General features: G+C 46.3%; 1 protein-coding gene across 12 annotated transcripts in view; it reads left to right on the forward strand.

Moving 5' to 3' along the window:
* Positions 1-24,187, forward strand: part of ZNF362 (zinc finger protein 362) — a 392,486-nt gene that overhangs the window by 355,210 nt on the left and 13,089 nt on the right. For all 12 annotated transcript variants that reach the window (XM_069610844.1, XM_069610840.1, XM_069610839.1 and 9 more), the window contains 2 exons: positions 9,385-9,609; positions 11,293-11,371. In XM_069610844.1, the coding sequence (XP_069466945.1) occupies positions 9,385-9,609; positions 11,293-11,371 (304 nt within the window). The remainder of the gene's footprint in view (positions 1-9,384; positions 9,610-11,292; positions 11,372-24,187) is intronic.

Genomic DNA, 24,187 nt, shown 5'->3' on the forward strand with positions numbered 1-24,187 from the left:
ATAAACATGTTAGTGATGGGGACGCTTCATCTCGAAAACCAGGCTTTTAACTCCCTTCCGAAAATAACGTAGGATAATTTGTGATATAAGTTATTGAGAGAGTTCTACAGTTGAGCACCATGTATGTATGGGAAGGTTTCACCTCTTTTTTTTCTTGGGTAACAGCAGAGATTGACATTGGTTTAGTATAGATTTCTAGTGGGCGTGTGTAGAGTACATTTTGGGATCATGAATTCTGCGCCATGTCCATGCAGGACTTTGTGACCAACCCAGGTTACTTTTAATTGGGACTTTGCGATAGGCAGCTAATGGACACCAGGGGAGAAGTGTTCCCTACTCTATGGTCAAGGCAGAACATTAGTTAGTGCTGAGTTCTGGGTTGTTGCAAGTATTGCATTTGCCCAGACTGAGGGCCTAGAAAAGGCAAATGCCACAGTCTAGCCAGGAGGAAAATAGGGTATACTCACAGCCCCCAGAGCTGATCTAGCAATCAAGCATGCACTTTCCTTTCTCTCTTACTCCTACGTTCCGTCCCCTTTCCTCCATACTTGTGAGACATTCCGTCCTTCGGGACAGGAGCACTTTTTATAATAGCACCAAAAAATGTACTTTTTTTGTCCTTCTGTTATTTTTACGCTGCGCCACTGCACGTGACTGTAGCCCCGCCTTCCCGAGCTCTGCCCACGCATCACCCTTCGGTCCTTTTTTTCACGCGGTGTCGGGGTCGGTTGCACTTGCATCACAGGGAATATTTTTCTTTTTGTTCCCTTGTCATTCATTCCTGCTCCGGTTCCACAGTAATCTTCCCTCCATCTATGCCAGAGCGTCTGGGATTCTTGTCCTGTTCATCGTGCGAATGACGTTTCGTGAAGGCGGATCCCCACTCTCTTTACCTGGAGTGCTTAAGCCTGGAACACCGTTGGGACTCGTGCTTCTACTGCGACTCCCTCTCCGTCCGGGCACTCCAGCATCAGGCTTGTCGGGTGGGAGGAGGTGTTTCAATGCGTTCTTCTGCCACATTTATAGCTCTTCCTTGAAGAAAAAAGGAAACAGCCAGTAAGTTTGTTCCTTTTCAGGGCACCCTGGCCAGGGGACTCCTTACTGGGGTCTTCTGGGTCCAGGAGGAGCTCTATTACCAGGAATCTCCCTGAGGTGTCCCAAAAGGGATCTAACTAGCACTCCAGAGTTTCCTCCGAGGACCCCTGCAAAGGGGTTGCCAAATCCGGATCTTCTTCCAAACGTCCCCTTTTGGGGACTAAAGCTAGGCCCAGTACTTCTGGGGCTGTTGTCACTGGGATCAGCCCAGAGGTTTCCACATCTGGAACTAAGTGTAACGAGTCTCGGCTCGAGGTCCCTCTCAAGGTGACTAAACGTACCGAGGTTACTCCTGAGGTTCCCCTTCTTGGGGCTATATCTGCGACAAGCAAGATTGAGGGGTCCTCTTTGAGGGTTCTGGCTTCAGGGGGTGACTAAGTCTTCCCACACTCAGACCTGTGGTGGAACCAATCTTGAGGGGGCAAAGAAGCCGGTCAAGCACCACAAGTCTTGTAGTACCGGCTCCACCGAGGTTCCCTCACTTGGGGCTAATTCAGCACCAGTCCCTAAGGTGTCTCAGAAACACTCTAGATCTTCTAGCACCGGCCCTGCCGAGGTTCCTTGTCACAAGACTAAAATGGCACATAAGATCCTTGACTCCCCTGTGGTGACCACATCCTCACACACCTGTGACGCAGTTCGCCTCAGGAGTTGACAAAATGGCGGTCCATAACCGCAGCCCATGGTGTCCATTTTTTTTACTACCTCTCTTACACCAACGTTCACCACCGCTGGTGCTGAATGTCCTGTTTTTGGGGCATATCCGCCTTTTCCAAGTTTTGTGGATAATAAAAACCTGTTCCGCCCTCCAATGGATTGTCGTGCTCGGACTACGCTGCCGCATACAGTTTTGCTCCCTCCTGTGTCCGCTCCTTTGATCACCATGGATCCTGTTGGGTGGGGGACCATCCTGGCAACCATCCTCTTATCGATCCCGGGTGTATGCCCCTTCCGAGCGGACTCTGCCCACCTCAGCGCCTAGACCCTCATCAGAGGATGCGTTTTTTGGCAAGTTTCAGACGCTTATGCATTCTGAGCCCATCAAGGCGTACTTGAAGGAAATGTATCCTAAGCCGCCTGATCCAGCCCCTGCTCCAGCAATCCCTGTGCGGGTTCCAGTAGTGCCACCCCCACCTCCCCTTGTGGAGCCTCCTCTGCCTCCACTTTCCCCTCTGGAAAAGACTCTGGTTGCTCTGTCAACCACACTTTTGGGGCCTTAGGCGCCACGAGCGGTGGATCAGACTTCTGCTTCCGCCTCACTGGATGAGGACGTAGACGCCTCCGCTCGAGGCCTTGTGGTCAGAGTAGATATCTCCTGTCAAGCGTGGCTGCATGCTACAAAGTTTTTGAAGGAAGTTTGGGACAAGCTGCTTGATCTCCCCTTCGAGGGTAAGGAACTGTTCCATTCCTCCACGGATGAGGAATTCATGAAGACCAAGGCAAGTACTCAAACTGCCAAGTCATTGTCGGTCCTTGCAAAAACGCCAGCAGAGTCACCTTATGGGTCTCAAACAAGGTCCTTGTTTGGTTTCAGAGGTTTTCAGGACCGCTTTGCACACAGATCAGCGGTTCCAGCTGGCGGCCCTGCCGTAAACGGCAGTGTAGCCGGTTTTCCTCTCACTCAACAGCCTCCTCTCCAGGAACTGGTGGTCTCCCCGTCGATGAAACAGCCAAGTGATATTTTCCATCGGTCGCACGAGACTCCAGTGGGAGGTCGTATTTCGGCTTATCTGGAGGCGTGGCAGACCATCACAGAAGACCGATGGGTTTTGTCAGTCGCTCGGGCTGGCTTCCGCTTGCCCCTCCCTCCTGCCCCACCCTCTCACCCTCCTTTCAAGCAGAATGGGTCACCCTCCCTTTGAGCCGAGGTTCAGAAACCTCTAGACCTCAGAGCAGTGGAACCTGTTCCCTTTAGGGAGAAAGGGGAGGGTTATTACTCCCATCTGTTACCAGTGCTCAAACCCAACCAGGCTGGCCTACACACGATCCTCGACCTATCCAAGTTCAGTCTCTTTCGACCCCAAGAGAAATTCAGGATGATTACGCCCTGCCAGATAGTCGTTTCTCCGGAAGGTCGATTGGCCAGTGTAGTGGACCTTCAGGATCCTTACATGCATATTCTGAACCGGAACCTGCATCAAAAATATCTGTGGTTCTCCATGGGAACAGAACACTTCCAGTATCGTGTGCTTCAGTTTGGTCTCAGCTCAGCACTGCGTTTCTTTACAAAGATGATTTCGGTCATCGCAGCATTCCTCAGACTGCATGCGGTTCATATATATCCATACTTGGATGATTGGCTCCTGCGCAGTCCTTGCCCACAGGCCGCTGCGGCCAATCTTCAGTCACTCCTTCAGCTCCTGTTCCATCTTGGGTTGACGGTGAACTGGCAGAAATTGTCGATCAGTCGCTCAAGACCTGATCTTCCTGGGTTTCCGTTGGGATACAGTCAGTACCAGCTTGCAAGCTGAGTGCGCCTAATTTTCAGGCGTGCAAGTGGAAGAGCTAGCACGCAAGAGGCCATGAGGTCCAGATGTGCCTGGAACCACCAAGCCGACATGTGAGGACTGTCTGGCACCCAAGCCACAAACTAGTTTCTGTATGTCTAGAGAGTATGCATGAGATTCACCATAAGTGGTCCTGATTTGACCACTGCTGGGGTGTGTGTGAGAGGCCGATCTTCCATTGGGTGGGTTGAGTTTCTGTCTCACCTGAGTTTCTGTATAAGAGGAGTCCTGCAGTCATTCCCCAGAGGTCCTGTGTGGAACCAAGTATCCTGGCAAGCTGTGAAGACATCGGAAGACCTGTGAACCCATCCTAAGAAAGCCTTGCGACCAACTTTTGCTGCAATCCTGGTGGTGATCTTCAGAAGTCCTTTGGTGGAGCTTCGACCCTTGGGAGTGTTGGAACCAACCATTCCTGACATCGGCTCTGTGCCGTGCCATCTGAAGTTGTTAGGCGAGATTGTATGTAGTAACCCTGTGAGAGACTACACCAGCCTTGTCCTCTTGGCAATAGCTAACCCAACTATTGGTATAGGTCTGTACTACACAAGTTGGTAGAGTGACTGAGCAGCCAAACTTATCTCAAGACTGGTAAATGTGAGCTGTAGAGATGTAACGTAGAGGTTCACCAATACAAGTATTCAAATAACACTTTTACTCAAGGTTTTCTTGTAAAATAATTATTAATTTATTTAACAGTCAGTTTAAAAATGAGCTTTCTCTAGAAAGGGCAATGATACCCTTTTGGGATGTCTCTCATAAATACTTCCTACACTCGGAGGTGACTTTAATTGCAAGGACACTGTGGACATTGATATATCACTTTTGACACTTAAAGGCAATACTGAGGTTGTGGAAAAGGTTAGGGAAGGAAACAAATGTTAACAAGTTCTCTGAACAGGTAAGTACTTTACAATCCTGTGGATGGAGGGTAGCACAGGGGCAACATGCTGGTCTTGGAAGCAAGACCACGCTGAGCAACAGAGGTTCAAATCCCGGATCCACGCTTAGAAACCAAACTCAGGTGTGGTATTAGGCGTGTTTAAAAAAAACAATTAAATCAATAAAATCCCCCAATGAATTCTAGGTTAACCCTTTCCCAGCAATACAAGTAACTTATGCACCACCTATGAGGGACAGTGAAACACAGTCAGTGGGTCAGAAAGGTCTGCAGGGAGCCAGGACAGCCAATGTCAATTGAACAAAGTCTAGAGGAGCTAAGGCACTTCCTGTAGATGGCACAAAAGTCTTGTACACTGTTATATAGAGAGTTTGTAGAAAAGAATCACTGTTGGGCCACAAGCTGTAAGGCTTGTGAAAGCAAAGCTACAAGCAACTCTGCAGAAAAAGCAGCTACTGTAAGTCTCCAGTGAGACAGAAAGGCTACAGGCCAAAATAAGCTAAGTTCCCCTTAAATTAAGACAGTACCTTAGGTTGGAAGAAGAGGGTCCAGCTGGCTTCTGTTCAGGTTGCAGTCCTGCAGTTCCTGGGCCTCAGTTGTGGAGACACGAGGGAGGACGTCTGGAAGACTCCTGCACTGCAGTTTGAAGGTCGGCGGCAGCAATGGGCTCTTTCCAAATCGGTGACACTTCGCGGTTTCAGCTACTGGCAAATAGCACCACCTCGGTTCTTGGACACTTGATGGGCTCCCCTTCCTTCTGTGGTCCATCACTCTGTTGAGGTGGTTCAGGCTTGGGTTGTCCTGCTTCAGGAGGGTCCTTAGGATCTTCCTGGAGTTTAGGTCCGGCCTAAAGACGATGCCCTCGTTCCTGGTGTTCCTGACCCCTGGCACTCGGTTCCAACAGCAGCAAGAAAGTACACCGAGCAGGGAGAGGGGTTCCAGTAAAGTTAGTCTTGGGGTCAGTTGGGCCCACCAACCCAAGGGAAGAAGTCGTCCGTTCCGGGCTTCTCTAGTTGATAGGAAATTCTGAGCTTCAGCAAGGCTTCACTGGGCAAACCAATGGCCCAGGAGGGTGCAGCAAGCTTCTTTCAGTTTCTTTCTTCGGATTCTTCATCCAGTGCTCGACTCTGCCTTCTGTCCAAAAGACCTTGCCTTTTATGCAGGTTTCTCTGATTCATTTGCAGCCTAGCTGTCACTCACACAGCAGGGTGGCTGTCCTCCAAAGACAGCCAACCAGCACTGGGTGCATTCAGGCAACCATGGAGACTAAGTACAAGGAGTTTCGGGCACCTTCCTCGCTTCTTACCCTGCCAGACACACTGAAGCCAGAGGCAGGTTTCAGCACTGAAGCCCACCGAAGACAAAGCGAACAAAGGGACCAAACCTGGAAATCGAGAAATGGCAAAAGAAGACGACCTGGGCCATTTTTAAAAAATGGGCGCCTATTGGTGCAATACTGCAGCTGAGGGCTCAGCCTGTGGTAAAAACGCACAAAGGTAGGAAAATTAAACCACTGCCACCAGCTATTAAATGTAGTGAGGGTAACATACAAAAGGGTAACATGAGTAAGTAGGAAAAGGGGCTACTAAGTAACATACTTCCACATAAAATGGGCTGTACTGGACCTGCATAGGAAAAACAGGTAAGTAAAGTCAATTTTACTTTACTACTCTTGGGAACAGTAGTTTCATCCAAGAGAAGGCATTTAAACCTTGAGAGAAATTTAAAGGACTTCTCTGTGACACTGCACTGAGCATGCTGTGTGTCACAGTACAAAAAGTGATGAGTATGGAGTTTGTGAAACTCCAAAACCAAAAGAAACACAGAGGTCCAATCAGATCAAAAATACATGAGAGAGTGATAAGAAAGACTCACTCACTCCAGGATAAAAATTAAAAAGTCCTAAAGTGCAGGAAAAGAGCAGGGGGTCTCTAAGGTTGAAGGGAATTGCCACAGAAATGACAATTCTCCCTATTAGAAGTCTTCAGAGGTGTGCCTGGGAACCATCCTGTGGACTGACCAACTCCAGTTTGGGCTACCCCGTTGGAGGTGTCCTTGTTCCATGTTTCGGCTCTCAACTTTGGGGACCCTCGGCTTCTAAGAGTCCCTCCTATGAGGAGTGCTGCATCGGTGTGGTCTGCATCATCCACTGGAACAGGTTGTACCAGCTCCTGGACCTGACTGGAACTTCGTCTTGCACCCGCAGCTTCCGGGCTGTTTGGACCTGAACCGACAGTAGGAAAACTGGCCTCTGACGACCTGCAAAGTCTGAGGAAAAACCAGAGTGTGGGCAGTGAGTTACAACAATACTTACCTGCCCCCCTGTCTCCACCTGTAAACGTTTTGAATACTTTTTAAACGTTTTACAGTTGTTTGGCTTTGGCAAAACCTGTTGGCGAAAGCCCTCTGAAAGCTGGAAACAGTCTTATTCGCTAGAATACACCCTCTTCTGACTTTCGGAACCATTTGCCCATCCACAAGACCCTCCTCGTAACGTTTTACAGCTCCCAAAACCTCTGTAAACATTATGAACCTTTTGAGCACAAGGCCCCAGTCAGCTTAGGGTTGGTCTTTCTAAGTTAGGTTTGTATTCTTGTGGACTATTATTGCATATAAACACTTCCTTCCCTTTCAGTATTGTGGGGTGGGGGTTTGGGATTTTATGGCACTGGCTACAGGGGCTGTATATATGCATTTTATTATTAGTGTTGTGTGTTAGTATTACCTGTGCGTAATGCTTTTCATAGTATGGTCTTTGGTCGTCCATAAATATAGTATTTTTAAAACTATCTGTCTAACTGTAATCCTAGATTACTTTCTGTCTGGACTCATTATGGACCCTTTACCCGGCACACCCTTCCTAAGACTTAGCCTTGACCTCGCTCCATGCTACCTTGTTTGGTTTGGCTACAGCTTCCAGAGTTTTCACTGTTCACTAACTAGGTTGGCCTTCACAATAGGTGCATCATTGCTTTGCCTCTCTGAGGCTGCATTTTTTGGACTAGCCTCAATCCATACTAATGCCAAACAACCTCCCCCTGCTGCAGCCACTCCCTGTGCTTGCAACCACTTTTCCCTGCTTTCCCACCCTCCTACCTGACCATTTTCATGTTCCTTATTCAAGGAGACTAAGGTTTGGTCTCCCCCTGCGAGATCACAACGCATCATTTACAAACCGATGAAAGCTTTGAAACTGCCAAGGTGGTAATTCAGCACAGAAAAGCATGTCAACATAATATAACTATAGTGTCCCACCACATGGAAGAAAAACCCCACTTTTGAAAATGTGAAGCTTTGTCTTCATTACAGTGTTTATTGCCAATATCCCCAGACGTTCAAGAGGCCTTTTAATTGCGAACTGTGCTGCTCTATGTATGATCCAGCCCTTCTTCAATGAAGGATAGCCAATATTGGAACGTACCTTGACACAGGGCATTCTTTAATCCATAAACTGAACGTACTACAGGCTTTATCACGGTTACCCATACATTCTTAACCAGTTTTATATTGGAAGCTGCTGTGCATAAAGTGACTTGTCCCCTGGCATGAATGTCAATTCTTTATCTGCACACAGCACACCATTTCTTACTCGCTTAGAGTAAATGATCGCTCGCCAACGGCTAGTGGTGAGTGCATGTTTTGTGGCTAGTTAAGTTATCTGCTGTTAAAGTGAGGCTACTAACAGCATACAAAGAGAAAGATTAAAATTGTATAGGTCTGTGGAGCAAAATGATGATGATGGCTAACCTGTTGGGCGTGTTGTTTTCACACCTGTAGAATGTTGCTCTATAGTCTGCTTAGTCGCAACACTAATATGTTCTATGAACGATGGCTCGGGACGGGTGGGGGGGGTTGCTGTAGGGGGGGTTGTTGTGGTGGGGGGTCGAGGGGATTAAAATGACATTTTGTGAGATGTCAATGAATTATGTAATAAATTAGTACCTGGGCGGGTGCAACAGTCAATGAGGGAGGATGCTTGGATCGCAAAATGTAACTCCTGTAATCTTCTCTGAACTGGCCACATCCGCTCCTTTTAGCTCTATACCCACAATCCACTTTCTCTTGAGTCTAATGAAGACTCACTTACTGTCTGCTTCCTGTGTATACTCCATTGATCGTCCCTTGCTTTCAGTCCTGATAACAACTGTGCAGTCTTGTCTGCTCCCCTGTACTCCCTCCTTATCCCAATAAAGAACTAGAAAAGGGGCTCTTTTAAGAGATTGTTTAACATAATCCTCTGGTGAGGGCTGTGTACACCCATCTACCCATTGAAATGGGGCAGTGCACCCAACCTAAAATGTAAACCCATGCCTCTCTACGGTAGGTAGTGTGGCAGTGGACTCAGGCTTAACTCCAGGGAGCGGAAGTAGTCTGACACAGGAGTACAGTTAATTGAAATACGTGGACCACATTGCAGAAGATTCGGGAAAAAACTATTTGATCGAATTATTTTGAACAAATGTCACTGCAAATATAGGCAGGGTTTTGGGTAGGGTAATAATGGGGGTGGAAGGGTGCAAGGGTTTACAGAAGTGCATGAAAAAGATACTGCTTCAGTGACGTCAACGTGGAAATTTGGAGATTTGAGACAGGAGGTTTGCCGACACCAAGAGAGAGTTTGGTTTCTATTTGTTTTGCCCTGCCTTCAGGGACATTTCTTTAAAGGTAAAGATTTTAAAACCAAAGAATAATCCTGAATCCAGCGATGTTTCTGTGATGCGCTTTGCTTCAAAAGCGTTCAAATACAGTGCACGGTTTTCAGTATAATGTAAATAAATATTCACGCACTTAGCTGCAAAATCGGACTTCGCAGCAGAAACAGTTTGGGGCGCTCTGTTAACTTGTCAAATTAATTTTTCATTTTTTCTTGTCTGTTTTAACCAGGTGTAAGATTTGCCCTTTGACCTTTTTCACAAAGTCAGAGATGCAGATTCATTCAAAGTCGCACACGGAAGCCAAACCCCACAAGTGCCCGCACTGCTCGAAATCTTTTGCCAATGCCTCTTACTTGGCGCAGCACCTGCGCATACATCTGGGTGTGAAGCCCTATCATTGCTCGTACTGTGAGAAGTCATTCCGCCAGCTCTCTCATTTGCAGCAGCACACCAGGTAAGGAAACAAATTGAGCGCGGGGTGTAAGGTGTGGACGCTTCCATAGTGCATGGGCTGGACACTTTCAGAAACAGTGTATGTTAGACAGATACTGGCAACCCTTTGAAAATTTCTGGGAAAAAAAGATGACAATTGTAATTGTGATCCAACAGAAGAAATGACATGAGGGTAGGTTTCATATAAATAAATGATCAGAAATTCTCATTTAATAATGACAAATTTCTGCAATTTGCTGGCTTCTACATAACCATGTTAAACAAACTATTGGTCAACACAAATTGCATACAACACATAAGGTAAAGAGAAGAGTGACCAATAATAGACCAAGAAGTCTGGCCTTTGAGACATTTGAGATGCATAGTCAGCAATCAACATCGTATGGGCTGGGAATTTGCGGGTGATCATCAACCAGATTTAATAAAGGTGGGCGACCAGTTCTTAAAAAGGATTTTACACTTCCTAAAAGCACACTGAATCTGCTAGCCCAATGGGAGTTGAGTTAATTAAACACCGGTTACCATGCTAAATTAAAGACATCAATATATTGGATTCGACCATGGTCAAATGTGCAGTTGGACATTTTTCAAGATACCGTTGTTGGAGGCTCTTGCGAGTTTAGGTAGTTCATCTCTGCCCTAGGTTCAACCTTGTAGATGGTAATGTAAACAAATCGGCAGAGAAGATGTATTGGCAACTCCTGAAAGTGTCATGGCGCATCACTAAATCTGAGGTAAAAGATGTGTATGGGAATTTGGTTCTTGGGGAAATGTTAAATAATTGCTATGAAAGCACGTTAGGGAAGGGTTACCTTTTACACAATGTAAAACGTACAGGTGGGGAAACCGCTTATGATTCAGCTACATTCAGCATACACGTTGTACATTCATTATCGAACAGGCATTTTACCCATGGCTTCATTAACAAAACGAAGTTGGGGGTTGGGGATCAATGTCTCTTTTGCACAAATTGTGCAGAGCCAATTGGACATTTTCTATTCACGTGCCCTAAACATGTAGCTATCGGGAGAGTAAACCCGAGGAACTGTTTGAATAACCATGAAGTTTGCACCCTTCAGGCAGCTATGACAATATGTAGTTCTTCTGTATGTTTAGATGTAATATGCGGTTTCATCATATTTATGTAAGGCATGGCTGCAAAGAGAAAAATGAAGAGTCTCTATTTAACCATTCATACTGATGTTTTCTTCTGCAGAACTATCAATGTTAGTGTTCATTTATATGTAGTTATTTAGTTCATTGAGTAGATGCCATTATGTATTAAATGAGCTTATGGAAATAACTCATTTATATAAAATTGAGCATTAATTTTTATGATCAATTTTATTTACAGTTGAAGTATTATGATCTGTTTTTTTTTATTTTAGCAAAGATTTATTTTACTGCAGTGTATTGTGTGCCTCCGAAATAAAGCTGCTGCTCATGATCATGATCATGATCTTTCCATGTATGCAAGGACTTGTTCAAGACCACCCGTGTTTCTAGGGAGCAGGAAAAAAAGCTGGAGCTGTTTAATGTGAAGGTGGCAAATTCTCTGCATCAACTGTATTTAGAGGACTTATGATTTAGATGAGAGAATTTGTTCAAATCATTCACAGTTCAGGTCATAGGCGGGAAGCTCTTCTTGCACCAATTTTAATGGTTGTCCTCTTTGTTTCTGTAGAATCCACACTGGCGATAGACCTTACAAGTGTCCACAACCGGCCTGCGAAAAGGCATTCACTCAACTCTCCAACCTCCAGGTTTGTATGCACCAGCGAATGTGCTCCACTGATCTCTCCCTTCACTGTGCCCAGTGACACTCCTTCCTTGGTGCCTGTGTGCATTGTCCCATTTCCCTGCTCTGCAAGCTCCTCAGCTCATATTCTTTTTTGTGGCAATATCATTATATGTCATTAAGTAATCACATTGGATTCAATAACATGCTGTTTCTGTGCTACAAAATCTCATGTGTATATGGCTTCTGTAGACCTAGTGGGTGCAGTGTGTGGCTTTCCTTGAAAAAGATTTGACGCTTCAGTAAAAATGTATTACTTTTAGTTGGGGGGAGGGGGGTGTATATATATATATATATATATATATATATGTATGTTCGGGGGTTGACTCCAGCCCCATAACAGTTGGTGGGCTTGAGTTTTAGCCAGAGGACAGTATACCAGTCTGGGGTGGCAATATGTCAGGCCCTGTACTATCAGTATAGGCAATTTCATGAGATTGCAGATTCTGCAGCCTTTGCAAAAATAGGAAGTTAGGCCACAAAGTCGACATACCAGTCTGGGGTGCACTGGCGATAGTGAAATTTGACCAACCCTACCCATTCGCCCTGCACAGGGGTGGACCGGGATCCGTCCCTGTGCTATCAGTATAGGCGTTTTTGTGGTTTTTGAAAAGTAGGAAGTTATGACACAATAAAACATGCACAAAGCTATAGCAGACCCCCACGTGCATGTCAGTTACAGACCCAGGCAACGCTGGGTGGTACCGCTAGTTTGTATGTATATTTCTGAGGCTTGTGGATTATGCTTAGATCACATGCTATGCATAGGCCGACATCTAGTGGTAGTTGCAGAGTATTATAGTTTTTGTTTTCGAAAAGGGACGTCGACAGGGCGTGCCAGTAACACTATCCCTAGTATGACGACTACTGTACCCATGGTCCTTCACACGTCGAGGTCCCTCAGTTTGTTTTTTTCCGCCATCATAGTTGGATGCATATCACAGAGTTCCTTCTTGGCTGACCCCATTATTTAGAAAAAGTTTAATTCTAATATTTCTTTCTGTCATTCTGATATCGGTTTACTTCAAGATTTTTGGCGACTGATCAAAGGACAAGATTCGATCACAGACAACAGCAACACCTGTCTCGACGATCCTTTGTCTATGGCCTCTGAAGGCCCCATCGGGCTTCGGTCCTGCACAGTAGGGATACCGGGGGAGGTTGATATTCTAGTCTCCTTAAGAGAATGTATATTCCCTTTTTCTCATCTATTTCGGCAGGCTGCCATCCCCATACATCATGGAAACCCCCATTTTAAATTAAATGTTGCCCTTCCTGTAATAGGAAGTTCCCCTGGAAAGACTTGCACCGGGTGTGCAATCTTTGTCTTCCCAGGGATCCCACCAAGGGACAGTGCAAATCTTGCAAACTGTTTAGGCCTAAAACCTTAAAGGACTGCAAGACCAAACCTTGGGCCCGCCATGCCATGCATGCCAGGGACTTTTTAAGTGATGCCGAGGGCGGTCGGGATCCATCGGATTCCCACGTGCAAGCCCCCGACCCCAACAGGCCGTCGGTTCAGCTACGGGACGACACCAAGTGGCTCAAGCACTACCAAGTTGCATCACACCATGCACACCCCCCAACCTTCACGGCCAAATGTCAATCACACCGCTGACCGATAGGCCACACGCAGCGTCGAGGGGGAGGTCCGAACGTCCCCTGTCATCTGGGGCATCTTGCTCACGATCACCACACGACAGGCCCCCATAACAGACGGTAAAGTAAATTTCCGACACCGCGTCCAAACCCACAAAGTCCTCGGGCGCCGATGGCTGGGCGTCGAAAGACATGTCGACAGCCTCCAGAAAAAGCACAAAGAGCAAATAAATTAGTGAGTTAATCAAAAAGCACTTTCCTGACACCCAGTTAAAGGCCCGAATGTCTACGCCCCAGGATAAGAAGGTTCAAGGTATTAAAACCAGGGATTACACTACCCCTGAGAGAACTCTTTCACGGGCTATGCACCATACGAAAACCCCTGTACCAGAGCACCCACCTAGACCTGCTCCTCCTACTCCCTCTGTAGTAACAAGATCCTCACAGTGGACCACCAAGCAATTTGGTAAAGTTATGGGAAGGATGTCCTGTTTTATTAATTTCTTTGATGACCACCCCAAGGTCCTCCAAAATCTTCAGGGAACCTCACAGAGCGGGGCAGCGGTCACTCAGCCCGCTGCCAAAAAAGCCAACGTAGACACCACGCAGGCTACCACATTGCACCAGCACCTAGGGCAAGATACTTGGTACCATACCACGCATGGCTCACAAGACCCTGTCACATATACAGACCCAGAGGACGATGGGGACACAATATTATGATGACGTATACATCATCCAGTCCCCAGATCACACTGACCCACCAGTGGCTGACTCCCCGGTAGATAACCAGTTACAATACAATGACCTGCTCCTAAAGGCGGCAGAGCACTTAAAAATAGACACACAAGAAGCCCAAATCGACAAGGACTTTGTGGAGGACATCCTTGGGGATAAAAAATCTGCAACCCAATTTATCACACTGTTACTATCGGTACAGAGACACATACAACCCTCTCTACTTACACCCAATTTAACACGGGCAGTCAACCTGCGCATAGAGAAGATGTTCAGACCTGCCCCCTCAGAACCCCTTATACATTAGGGGGCAGTTAAAGCCCAACTCCTTAGTAGTTACTACTACAAGAAAGAGGGCGAGAACCCCTCTAGCATCTGCCGAAGCCCCTCCTGACAAGGAGAGTAAGAAAATCTACAGCATGGGCAGGAATGTAGCTTCTTTCGGCAGCCTACCAAACAAGGATAGCTAATAACATGACGTTATTAGCCAGTTATAATTGTCACAAGTGGGATGAAATCGCTCAACAGATAGAAACAGTCCCAGAGCCCCTCAAAACACAGCTCTCACTCACCATTGCAGAGGGGAAACAAGTAGCCAACTGCATCCTCAAAAACAACTTGGACACAGCGAACAATGCAGGGAGAATCGTGGCAGAAGGCACACTGTTTAAACGCCACGCATGGCTAGCTACACAAATCAGGCTTCAAACTAGAATCCCAGGCATGCTCATTGAACCCAGCGCTTTGTTTGGCAAAGCGGTGGAGGATGCTATCGAGCGCAAAAGAGAAATATGACGCCTCAAATCCCTAGGGCAGCTCACCAACCAACCCTTTGGGCAAAGAGGGAGCTCTGACTCGCCGTTTCAGAGGGCAAAACGCCCAATAGGCCTCAAATTACATCAAGGTGGACAAGGGGTTCGCACTGGGGTTTGTCACGCGGGCAGTCCTCAAAACAGGATTTTCAAAGAGGCCAAAGAAGGTCTCAAAGTAGGGGCAGATCCTCCTCCTCAAGAGGGGCTCAAGCCCCCGACCCCCTAAGCAATGACCACCCGCACAGGTTCCCTCCCATGCTCCTCCAATAGGAGATCGTATTTCACACTTTACCCACGCATAGGAGGGGATCACTTCAGACAAGTCGGTACATGGCGGGGGGATATTGCATAGAACTGATCCAAACGCCAACGAACCACCCGCCAAGACAAAGGCACTCTTCACAGGAAGAACAACAGATCCTGTTGAAAGAGGTGAAGGTGCTACTTCTAAAGGACGCCATAGAAATCGTCCCAGCCAAACCAGGTAAACAAAGGTATTTATTCAATGTACTTCCTTGTGTCGAAAAAAGACCTAACGATGCGCCCTGTCGTAGAACTGCGCGCTGCACACCTATATCAAGCCACAGAAATTCTGCATGACAACGCTACAGGAGGTGATCCCACTGCTAAAACATGGGTACTACACGGCAACCTTGGATATGAAACATGCATACTTTCATATTTCAATGTTCCCAGCTCACAGAGGTTTCTTGCGTTTCAAAATGGAAAACCAGCACTACCAATTAAAGGTGCTACCCTTTGGCATAGCCTCCGCTCCAAGGTTATTCACCAAGGTACTAGCGGTAGTGGCAGCGCACCTACGCAGAGAATTCATCCAAGTGTGCCCTTATCTGGACGACTGGCTGATAACAGGGAAATCTCCCCAAATTTGCAAGCAAAATATCCAGAGAAGTATCAATCATCCTGTTCCAATTGGGATTCTCAATCAACGAGAAAAAAATCCATCTTGTTCCAAGCAGAACAAAACAGTTCTTAGGGGCTGTCATAAAAACCAAAGAGGGTCTAGACTTTCCATCAAACGAAAGAGTACAAGACATACTGCGGCAAATACCTCAGTGCCTAGCCGGCGCCAAATAACTGTACGCAAAGTAATTTGCATGCTCGGGATGATGGCATCATGCATTTACCTGGTTTCACATGCACGACTGCGCATGCGATCAATGCAAGAGTGGTTAGCGAAACAGTGGCCTCAGGCAAGCAGTCAGTGGGACGATCTAGTGTTTTTTTTCACTACCCCTAGTTCAAGCACTACATTGGTGGACAAAGGAGAACCTGTTAAAGGGAACACCTTTTCACAACCCTACAGTGCAAGCAGTTGTCACAACAGACACATCACTCACCGGGTGGGGAACCCATTAACTTCACCACACAGCGCATGGCCTGTGGACAGAGATGAGATCACAGCCCAAAATCACATATACCTTCTGGGACTGCTAGCAGTGTTCAAAGCACTGCAAGCTTTCCAAGTGCACCTGTCAAGTCAGACAGTAAAAGTCCTCACGGACAGCACAACTGCCATGTTTTACATAAACAAGCAGGGGGGCACACACTCTCCAAGTTTGTCAAGGCTAGCACAACAAATTTGGAAGTGGACATTCAAGCGGGGCATGTTCCTAACATCGCAACATGTTCCAGGGGAACTCATTTCTCAGGCAGACTCATTAAGCAGAGATACTCTACCCGAAGAGCATGAGTGGCAACTCAACAGAAATATCCTAGACGATATCTTTTGCCTATGGGGTTACCCCCTTTAGACTTGTTTGCCACAAGCCAAAACACCCAATTACCAGACTTTGCATCCAGGTTTCCTCAACACAGGTCCAAGGGGAACTCCCTGTGGATGAACTGTGCCTATGCTTTTCCCCCCCCCCGACCCTGCTACTGAGCAGGTTGGTGAATGAAATGCACCACGAACAAGTGACAATAATCCTAGCTTCTCCTATGTGGGCGTGAACACCTTGGTTTCCACATCTACACAAACTTGCGATGTGCGATCCATTCAAACTCCTGTGCCCCTACAATATGCTCACACAGCATGGTGGACAACACACCACCCACAACCTCAGTCTATGAACCTGGCAGCTTGGCCCATGAAGTCCTAGAACTGCAACTATACCTGTATTGGAAGAATCTGTCTGTACAATAAAGGATTGGTTGTAGTTAGGTGCTCTTAGGACTGGAGCTTGACAAAGGGCTTGCTTAAGTCCTTCAAATGCCCTCGTGCACTCCTCATTCCACCTAACCACCTTGGGGAATTTGGGTGAGATCATCACATTCAAGGGAGAAGCTATGGTCCCATAGTTCTCAATGAAGTTCCTATAGTAACCTGTGAGACCTAGAAAGGCTCTCACTTGTGTTTGGGTAGTAGGGGTGGCCCAGTCTTGCACAGCTTGTACTTTGCTAGGCAATGGCCTTATTTCACCTCCCCCCGCCTCATGTCCAAGGTAGACCACTTTACTCTGACCAATTTGACATTTACTTGCCTTGATCTTCAGATTGGCCTGCTGAAGAGCCTGCAATACATATCCTAGGTGGTCAATATGTTCCTTCAAAGTAGGGATGAAGTAGTTCTCCATCCCACTCAGAACATGATTCACCATCCTTTGGAATGTAGCAGGTGCATTCTTTAGTCCAAAATGCATAACTGGTAGAGGCCTCCTGGGGTTGAAAATACAGTTTTCTCTTTGGCATGATCTGTCAGAGCTATTTGCCAATAGGCTGCGGTCAGGTCAAATGTACTGAGGTACTTGGCTGAACCAAGTTGGTCCACTAGCTCATCTGTCCTAGGAAAAGGATGGGCATCAGTCGTGGTGACTGCATAAACACTCTATAGTCCACACAGAATCTCAAGTTCTTGGGTCCTGCCTTTGGTACTAGCACAACTGGACTAGACCATGGACTGGTAGAAGGTTCCATTACCCCGAGATCAAGCATCTTGTTGACCTCTTCCTTTATGTGGGTTCTTACATGGTCTGAAATTCTGTAACCTCTGCTTTTAACAGGCTAACGGTCACCAGTGAGAATATCATGCTGGCCCCAAGGGGTCAAGTCTGGTGATAGTGAAAGCAGAGGGGAAAACTGATTTAACAGAGCGTTGCACTCCTCCTGTTGTTCCAGTGTCAGATCAGAAGAGAGATTAACAACTTCTATCTTTCCATCTACAAGTTGTCTCCTGAGGAGGTCGGGCAGAGGATCACTCTCCTCCGTCTCTTAAGCAGAGACTAAAAGCAAAGCTCCCATTTCTAGTCTTTAGACATAGGCCGTTAAGTGGTTGGTGTGAAAGACCCTGGGGGCCTCCTTAGGGTTGCCTAAATCCACCAAATAATTGACCTCTCCAGGTTTTCCCACAACCTTGAAGGGTCCAATCCATGTGTCCTGTAAAGCTCTCTGAATTGTAGGTACCATAACTATAACTAGCTGGTCTTGAGTAAACTTAAGCATGTTGGCCTTCTGGTCATGGCAATGCTTCACCAGAGCCTGACCTGCTTTCAAGTTATATGTAGCTTCTGTCATCATGTGTGTCATTCTCCTTCGGAGACCTAACACATAGTCATTGACTTTTGCTGGCTTGTGGGAAGCAGCACTATCGAACCCCTCCTCGATTATGGCCAATGAACCTCTAACCGGATGACTATAGAGAAGCTCAAAGGGACTGAATCCAAACCCTTCCTAAGGGACTTTTCAATAAGCAAAGAGAAGGCATGGCAGTAAAAGGTCCCACTTTCTTCCAAGGGGTTCTTCTAAAGCACCTATCATGCTCTTCACAGTTCTGTTAAACCTCTCCACCAACCCATTGGTTTGGCAATGGTAGGCTGTTGAGAACTTGTAGGTCACTCCACAGTTTTTCCACATGGCTTGCATGTAGTGGGACATAAAGTTGGATCCCATGTCAGAGATAACCTCCTTAGGAAAACCTACTCTGGTAAAAATACCAAGTAGGGCCTTAGCCACTGCCTGAGCAGTAACAGTCCTCATAAGTATTGCTTCAGGATACCTGGTAGCATGGTCTACCACAGCCAATATAAATCGGTTGCCTGAAGATGTTGGAGGGTCTAAGAGAACAACAATGTCGATTCCTACCCTCTCAAAAGGGACTACCCTCACCACTGGGAGAGGCACCAAAGGTGCCACTTTCTTGACTCCACTCTTGCCAGTTGTCTGACAAGTGTGACAGCTTCTACATAATTTATCTACATCAGACCCCATCCTAGGCCAGTAGAAATAAAGAGAAATCCTTTCCTTGGTCTTAAAGCTTGTGACCAGCTAAAGGAATCTCATGGGCTAACTGTAGAAACTGAGGTCTCGCCTCCTAGTGCACTACAAGTCTTCTGTAGTGCCCTGGGGTAGACTCAATAGGTTCACTGTAGAGGAGACCATCCTCGCAGTACAACCTGTGCTTCCATGGCTCTTGCCCTTCCAGCTGGAAAGCTGCCTGTTGGTGAAGTCCAAGAGTAGGACACTCTATTTGACCTCTGCTGAAGTCTGCCCTACAGGGGCCACCTTCTGCCAGTAAAGACTGCAGCTCAAGATGGTCTTTAGAATCCAGATCTCCAGCAGGTGGAAGCTCTTCTTCGAGCTCTGTCTCATCAGTAGCTGATTCAACCTCTTCTGGTTGGACCTCACACTCTGCATCAGTTGGTGGAGGAGTCACAGGTGTGACTTTGGCCTGACCTCTCGGGGATGTCCTGGTTTGATGCACAGGAGTGCTATCTTGTTTCCTGAGACCTTGGGTTTCCGCTTTGCCTCTTTCTTCCGGGAAATAGAAGTTGGCTTTTCCTGTGGATTGGGTGTTATAGGTTCTTCTCTAACAACCCACCGAGAGTCCTTCAAAGTGAGCTCTCTGGCCTTCCTAGTCTGCCCCTGCTTCCGTTTACTGGGAGGCCTGGGGGTGCTTGATACAACTCCAAGAGTTTTTAAGTCATTCCCCAGCAGGATTCTCCCAGGCACCTCACTTTGTACACTGACCGGTATTCTTACAGTCATATTGTTGCACTGGATGAGAGCTGGTAATATTGGAACCATCTGGATAGGGCCTCCAGCAAGCTTAGTGGGGCCTTTGGGTGCCTTAGCAACATCCTCAGGTTTGAAAAAGGTTTCATCCACCGCTATGATGCTGGCCCCAGTGTCTCTAATGGCAGGGGGGGACTCCTGACCATTTACAAATACACTGTCCTTGTAGTTTTCCTTTGTGTTATCTGGTATAGAGTTATACACATCTACATTCTGCTGTTCCCACAGACCCATGGACACTAAAACACTGGCAGACTCCAATAGTTGAAAGTTTCCACTTGCCACATGTACTTCTCCCTCAGGGATGAAGACTAAGGAGGCAGTGTGGACCCCTGAAGGTTTACCCTTGCATCTGGGATCCCCTTTCGCATGGTCAGTTGACCCACCAGCATAACATGTTCCAAATGTTTTGACAAATGGGGGCTTCTGCTGACCTCCCTCTGGTTTGGCACCAGAGGGTTCACTAGACTGACCTGGTTTCCCAAATGGCTTACCCTTTTTATGTTTGTGGCCCTCTTTTGGATGTGAGGTTTTAGAATTCTCTTTGTCATCTTTCTTGTGCTGCTTCCCCTCATCCCTTTTGTGAATGGCCCCAGAATCCTTTTGAGTAGCCCTGTTGGCAACCCACAAGTCAGCAGCTTTTGCTAGGTTCTTGGGATACATCTCTTTTGAGTCAGCCAAGTGCTGTCTCAGCTCAGGAGAGCAGGCATCAAAAATAGATTGCAACAAAAACAAATTTCTCATTCCTTCAAAAGAGTTCACAGGGGCTACCATCAGTCTTTTTGAGGGTCCTAAACCTCTTAAGGTACTGGGAAGGAGTATTCCCAAATCTAGCTGTCAAAGCTAGCTTCACGTTTTCATGCTCCAATCTTTCAAGTTCCCCCACATCCATTACAGCATCAGTTGCAACCTGGGGGAGCCTAGACAAAAGCCAGGGAATCAACTGATTCCCTGTGAAACCCTAAATCCCATAGTTATATTCAAAATCACCCAACCAATCAAAAATAGCAAGTTTCACATCATACGTACTCACTGCTTCTTTAGGCATGCAAGGTCTCTTTGGACTGGAAGACCTAGAATACTCTGGGATAGAAACATTTTCAAGAGGCAATTGCTTCATTTCAAGAGCATGTTGTATTTCCATTTCCCTTAGTTTGATGTCCTGTTGCTTGGTTTCAGCTTGGATCTGTAATCTTTTGAACTCTAACTCAAGTCTCATTTTCTCAAGAGACACACATTCTGGACTCAGTCATGGACCTTGTGGGGTCCCTGTGGCTAAAGGTTGAGGCAAAAGGGCCTGTTGAGGTAAAGAGTGGCTCTCTTCCTGAGACTCTTATGACTGTTCTACAATATTAGAGTTATACTCTGAATTATTTTCCTCATTATCATTTTCCACATTTCCTAGGTTAGTAGGTGCGACAGGCCTACTACCCAGCTTTGATTATTCAACAGTCTTGCAATCAGTTCATTTTTTCTTTCCTTTAACAGGGAGATTCCTGATTTTGCAAATTTCTTTCAGTTACTCTACTTTTAAAATGATCAGGGCTTCCTGCCTGAGGTTATCCAAATCTGGCTTGTTGCAATTGCTTTTCTAGTGGAGCATAGCCCTGTGAAGGTTTTTAGTTGAACAAAAGCAAAGTAAATTCTTAGTGTAACAACTCTACAATATATCCTCGCCGTCCTTTGGGTGCACTAGAACAATCTGACTACAGGTACAGGAAACCCAACCTTTGGTATAAACTTGTACTACACAGTTTTGGTAGCGTGTTGAGCAGCCACACTTCTCTCAAGAGGGGTTAATGTGAGCTGTAGGGGAGTAACACAGAGATTCACAGTGACAAGTATTCAAATAAACTCTTACACACAAGGTTTCTTGAATAATCAATTATTAATTATCAGTCGGTTCGAGTAAGCCTTCTTCAGAAGGGTGCAATATAAAAAGTAACACACAAACACACTTCAATACTATTCACTCTTAGTTTCTAAATCAGTAAAGACCCTTTTGGGATGGCCCACAGACACAACCTACACCCTCAGGTGACTTCAATAGCTAAGGGGCTGAGGACATTCATATCATACTATTTGCATTTAGAATACTGTTAGAAGTTGGTAAAAGGAAAAGGTGATTAGAACAACAAAAGAGCACAAATCTTTTTAAGCAGGCAAATACTTTTGGATCCCCTAAGCAGAGTCATTCAGTATAATAGGCTAGGCCAAAGTCAATGGGCCAGTCTCATATAGGATGAAGCACTTCTGGTAGGTAAGTAGAAAATTCTTTGCACAATGTTTTAGAAGTCTTTGAAGAAAAGAAGAATCAAATGTAGGGCCACAAGATGATTAGGCTTGTGAGTAGTAGAAGATGCAAGCAACTCTACAATAAGAGGTAAGTTCTCTCAGACTGTATAGTACCTTTGTATTGAAGAAAAAGTGCAGCAGATGACTTTGGTTCCTGTGCAGCTCTGCAGATCTCTCTGTTCCTGTGACTCAGTCGTGGGGACAAGAGGGAGGACTTCTGGGGACTCCTGCACTGCAATGGGACGGTCACCGCTCGCAACCAGCAATCTTTCCAACAAGTGGCACTTTGGTGTTTGAGCTCCTCGTGACTACCACAAATAGCAACACTGCTGTTCCTGGCTGTCGAGATGGACATTCCTTGCTTCTGGGGTCCCGCAGTCTGTTGAGGGGGCTCGGGCTTGGTCAGTCTTGCTTCCTGGGAGTCCGGAGGATCTTCCTGGAGCTCTTGGCCAACTTACAAGTAACACACACAATCTGGTGTTCCTCTCCCTGGCTATACGGTTTCCAGCAGCAACTCTGAGAAAATTCAACCAGCTCAGAGTAGGATGTCCAGGTGGCTTACTTTGGAGTTGATTGGTCCCACCAACTCAAGGGGAGAAGTCATCCTTGCAGGGGCTTCTCGTTCGATACAAATTTGGAGTTTCAGCACAGCAGCAGTGCTTCACCGGCCAAACCTATGGTCCAGGAGTAGCAGCAGGCGTCCTCTTCAAGTTCTTCTTCGGTTCCTTCGTCCAGTGGTCGACTCTGCCTTCCAAGCGAAAAGATTCACCTTTTATGCAGTTCTCTCCCTTTCATTCCAGCCTAGCTGTCAGTCACCCAGCAGGGTGGCTGTCCTTGCCCGACAGTCAGCCGGGCAATCACTACAGAGTGAATTTGGGTCTCCTAGAAGACTAAGCACAGGGAGTTTCGGGCACCTCCCTCACTTCCTGCCCACCCTAGACAACCTGGAGCCAGAGGCGGGCTTCACTTGTGAATCCCGCCAAAGGCAAAGCGAACAATGGGACCAAACCTGGTTTGGCACGCAGAGTAAATCTCAAGAAGGACCTTTCCACAAAGAAATGGGGAAAAAAGAAGACCGGGCCATTTTGCATAAAATGGCACCCTTGGGTGCTTCACTGCAGCTGCGATCACACCCCGCGGTAAATGCAAACCACGGTAGTTAAAACAAAACCACTGCCACCAGCCATTCAGTGAGAAAAGGGTAACATAAAAATGTTACATGAGAGGCTAGACAAAGGGGATACTAGGAAACCACGCCAGCACCCTATTGTAAGATTGTGTGTGCTGGGACTAGAGAGTTACACATGCAAGTAAAGTCAGTTTCATTTTACTACTCTGGGAAACAGTAGTTTATCCCAGACAAGGTATTTAAACCTTTGGGAAATCTGCAAGACTTCACTGTGCCACTGCACTGTAGGTAATGTGTGGCACAATGTAGACGATGATGCCTATGGAGTTTGCCAGACTCCACAACCAAAAGAAACAAGAGTTCAAAATCACATTAAAATACATGCAAGAGTGGGGAAAAAGGGTCTCACTCTCTCCAGGTTAAAAAAAATCAAGTCCTCAAAATCCAGCAAAGTTGCTGGGGGTCTCTAAGGTGTAGGGAATTAGCACATTTCTGAGAATTCTCCATAACAACTGCCACCAGCCATAACTAGGAGATTGTCTATGTGACATAAAAGTCACAGTAGCAGAGAAGGGGGATTAGGTATCCCCTTGGCACTCCACATAAGGTGGTGTATACCAATCTCTCAGAATATACAGTTTTGCAAGAGATACTAAGTATCTATCTATCCCTAAGAACTGTAATTATTCTAAGATATAAAAAATAATCTCTAAGGAGAACCCAAAGGTTTCCCAGCAACACTGCCCATAAGGAGCTGTGCGCTGCAGTAGTAAAATACAGATGCCTTAAAGAGATATGGAGGAAAGTAGAGTCCACAGGACAGGTAAAACACAAAGAACAGAGTTCCAAAAAAGAGAGCCTATTGGAATGAATGAGTGGAAAAAGGCTCCACTCGTTCAGAATGAAAGAAAAATGTCCAGAAGTTCAGCAAAAAGTGCTGGGGGTCTGACAAGGAGAAGGGTGAAGAATAACAATTATACATCTCCTTAACAGTGATAATAACAATTCACTTACATTGTGCATTTGTACCTCTTGGGGTCCTGAAGATTTAGTGTAATCCTGGTTTTTCTTCTATACTGTGCCTTTCTGTCTATTTTAATGAGTCACTGCTAAATAATGTAGTTAATACTATACTAACCTGTGTAATCTTTTCTTTTTTTTAAGACTGAAAGATTTA

This window comes from Ambystoma mexicanum, chromosome 8 (genome assembly GCF_040938575.1).
Source record: "Ambystoma mexicanum isolate Mex_15411 chromosome 8, UKY_AmexF1_1, whole genome shotgun sequence".
In the NCBI taxonomy this organism is placed as follows: domain Eukaryota; kingdom Metazoa; phylum Chordata; class Amphibia; order Caudata; family Ambystomatidae; genus Ambystoma; species Ambystoma mexicanum.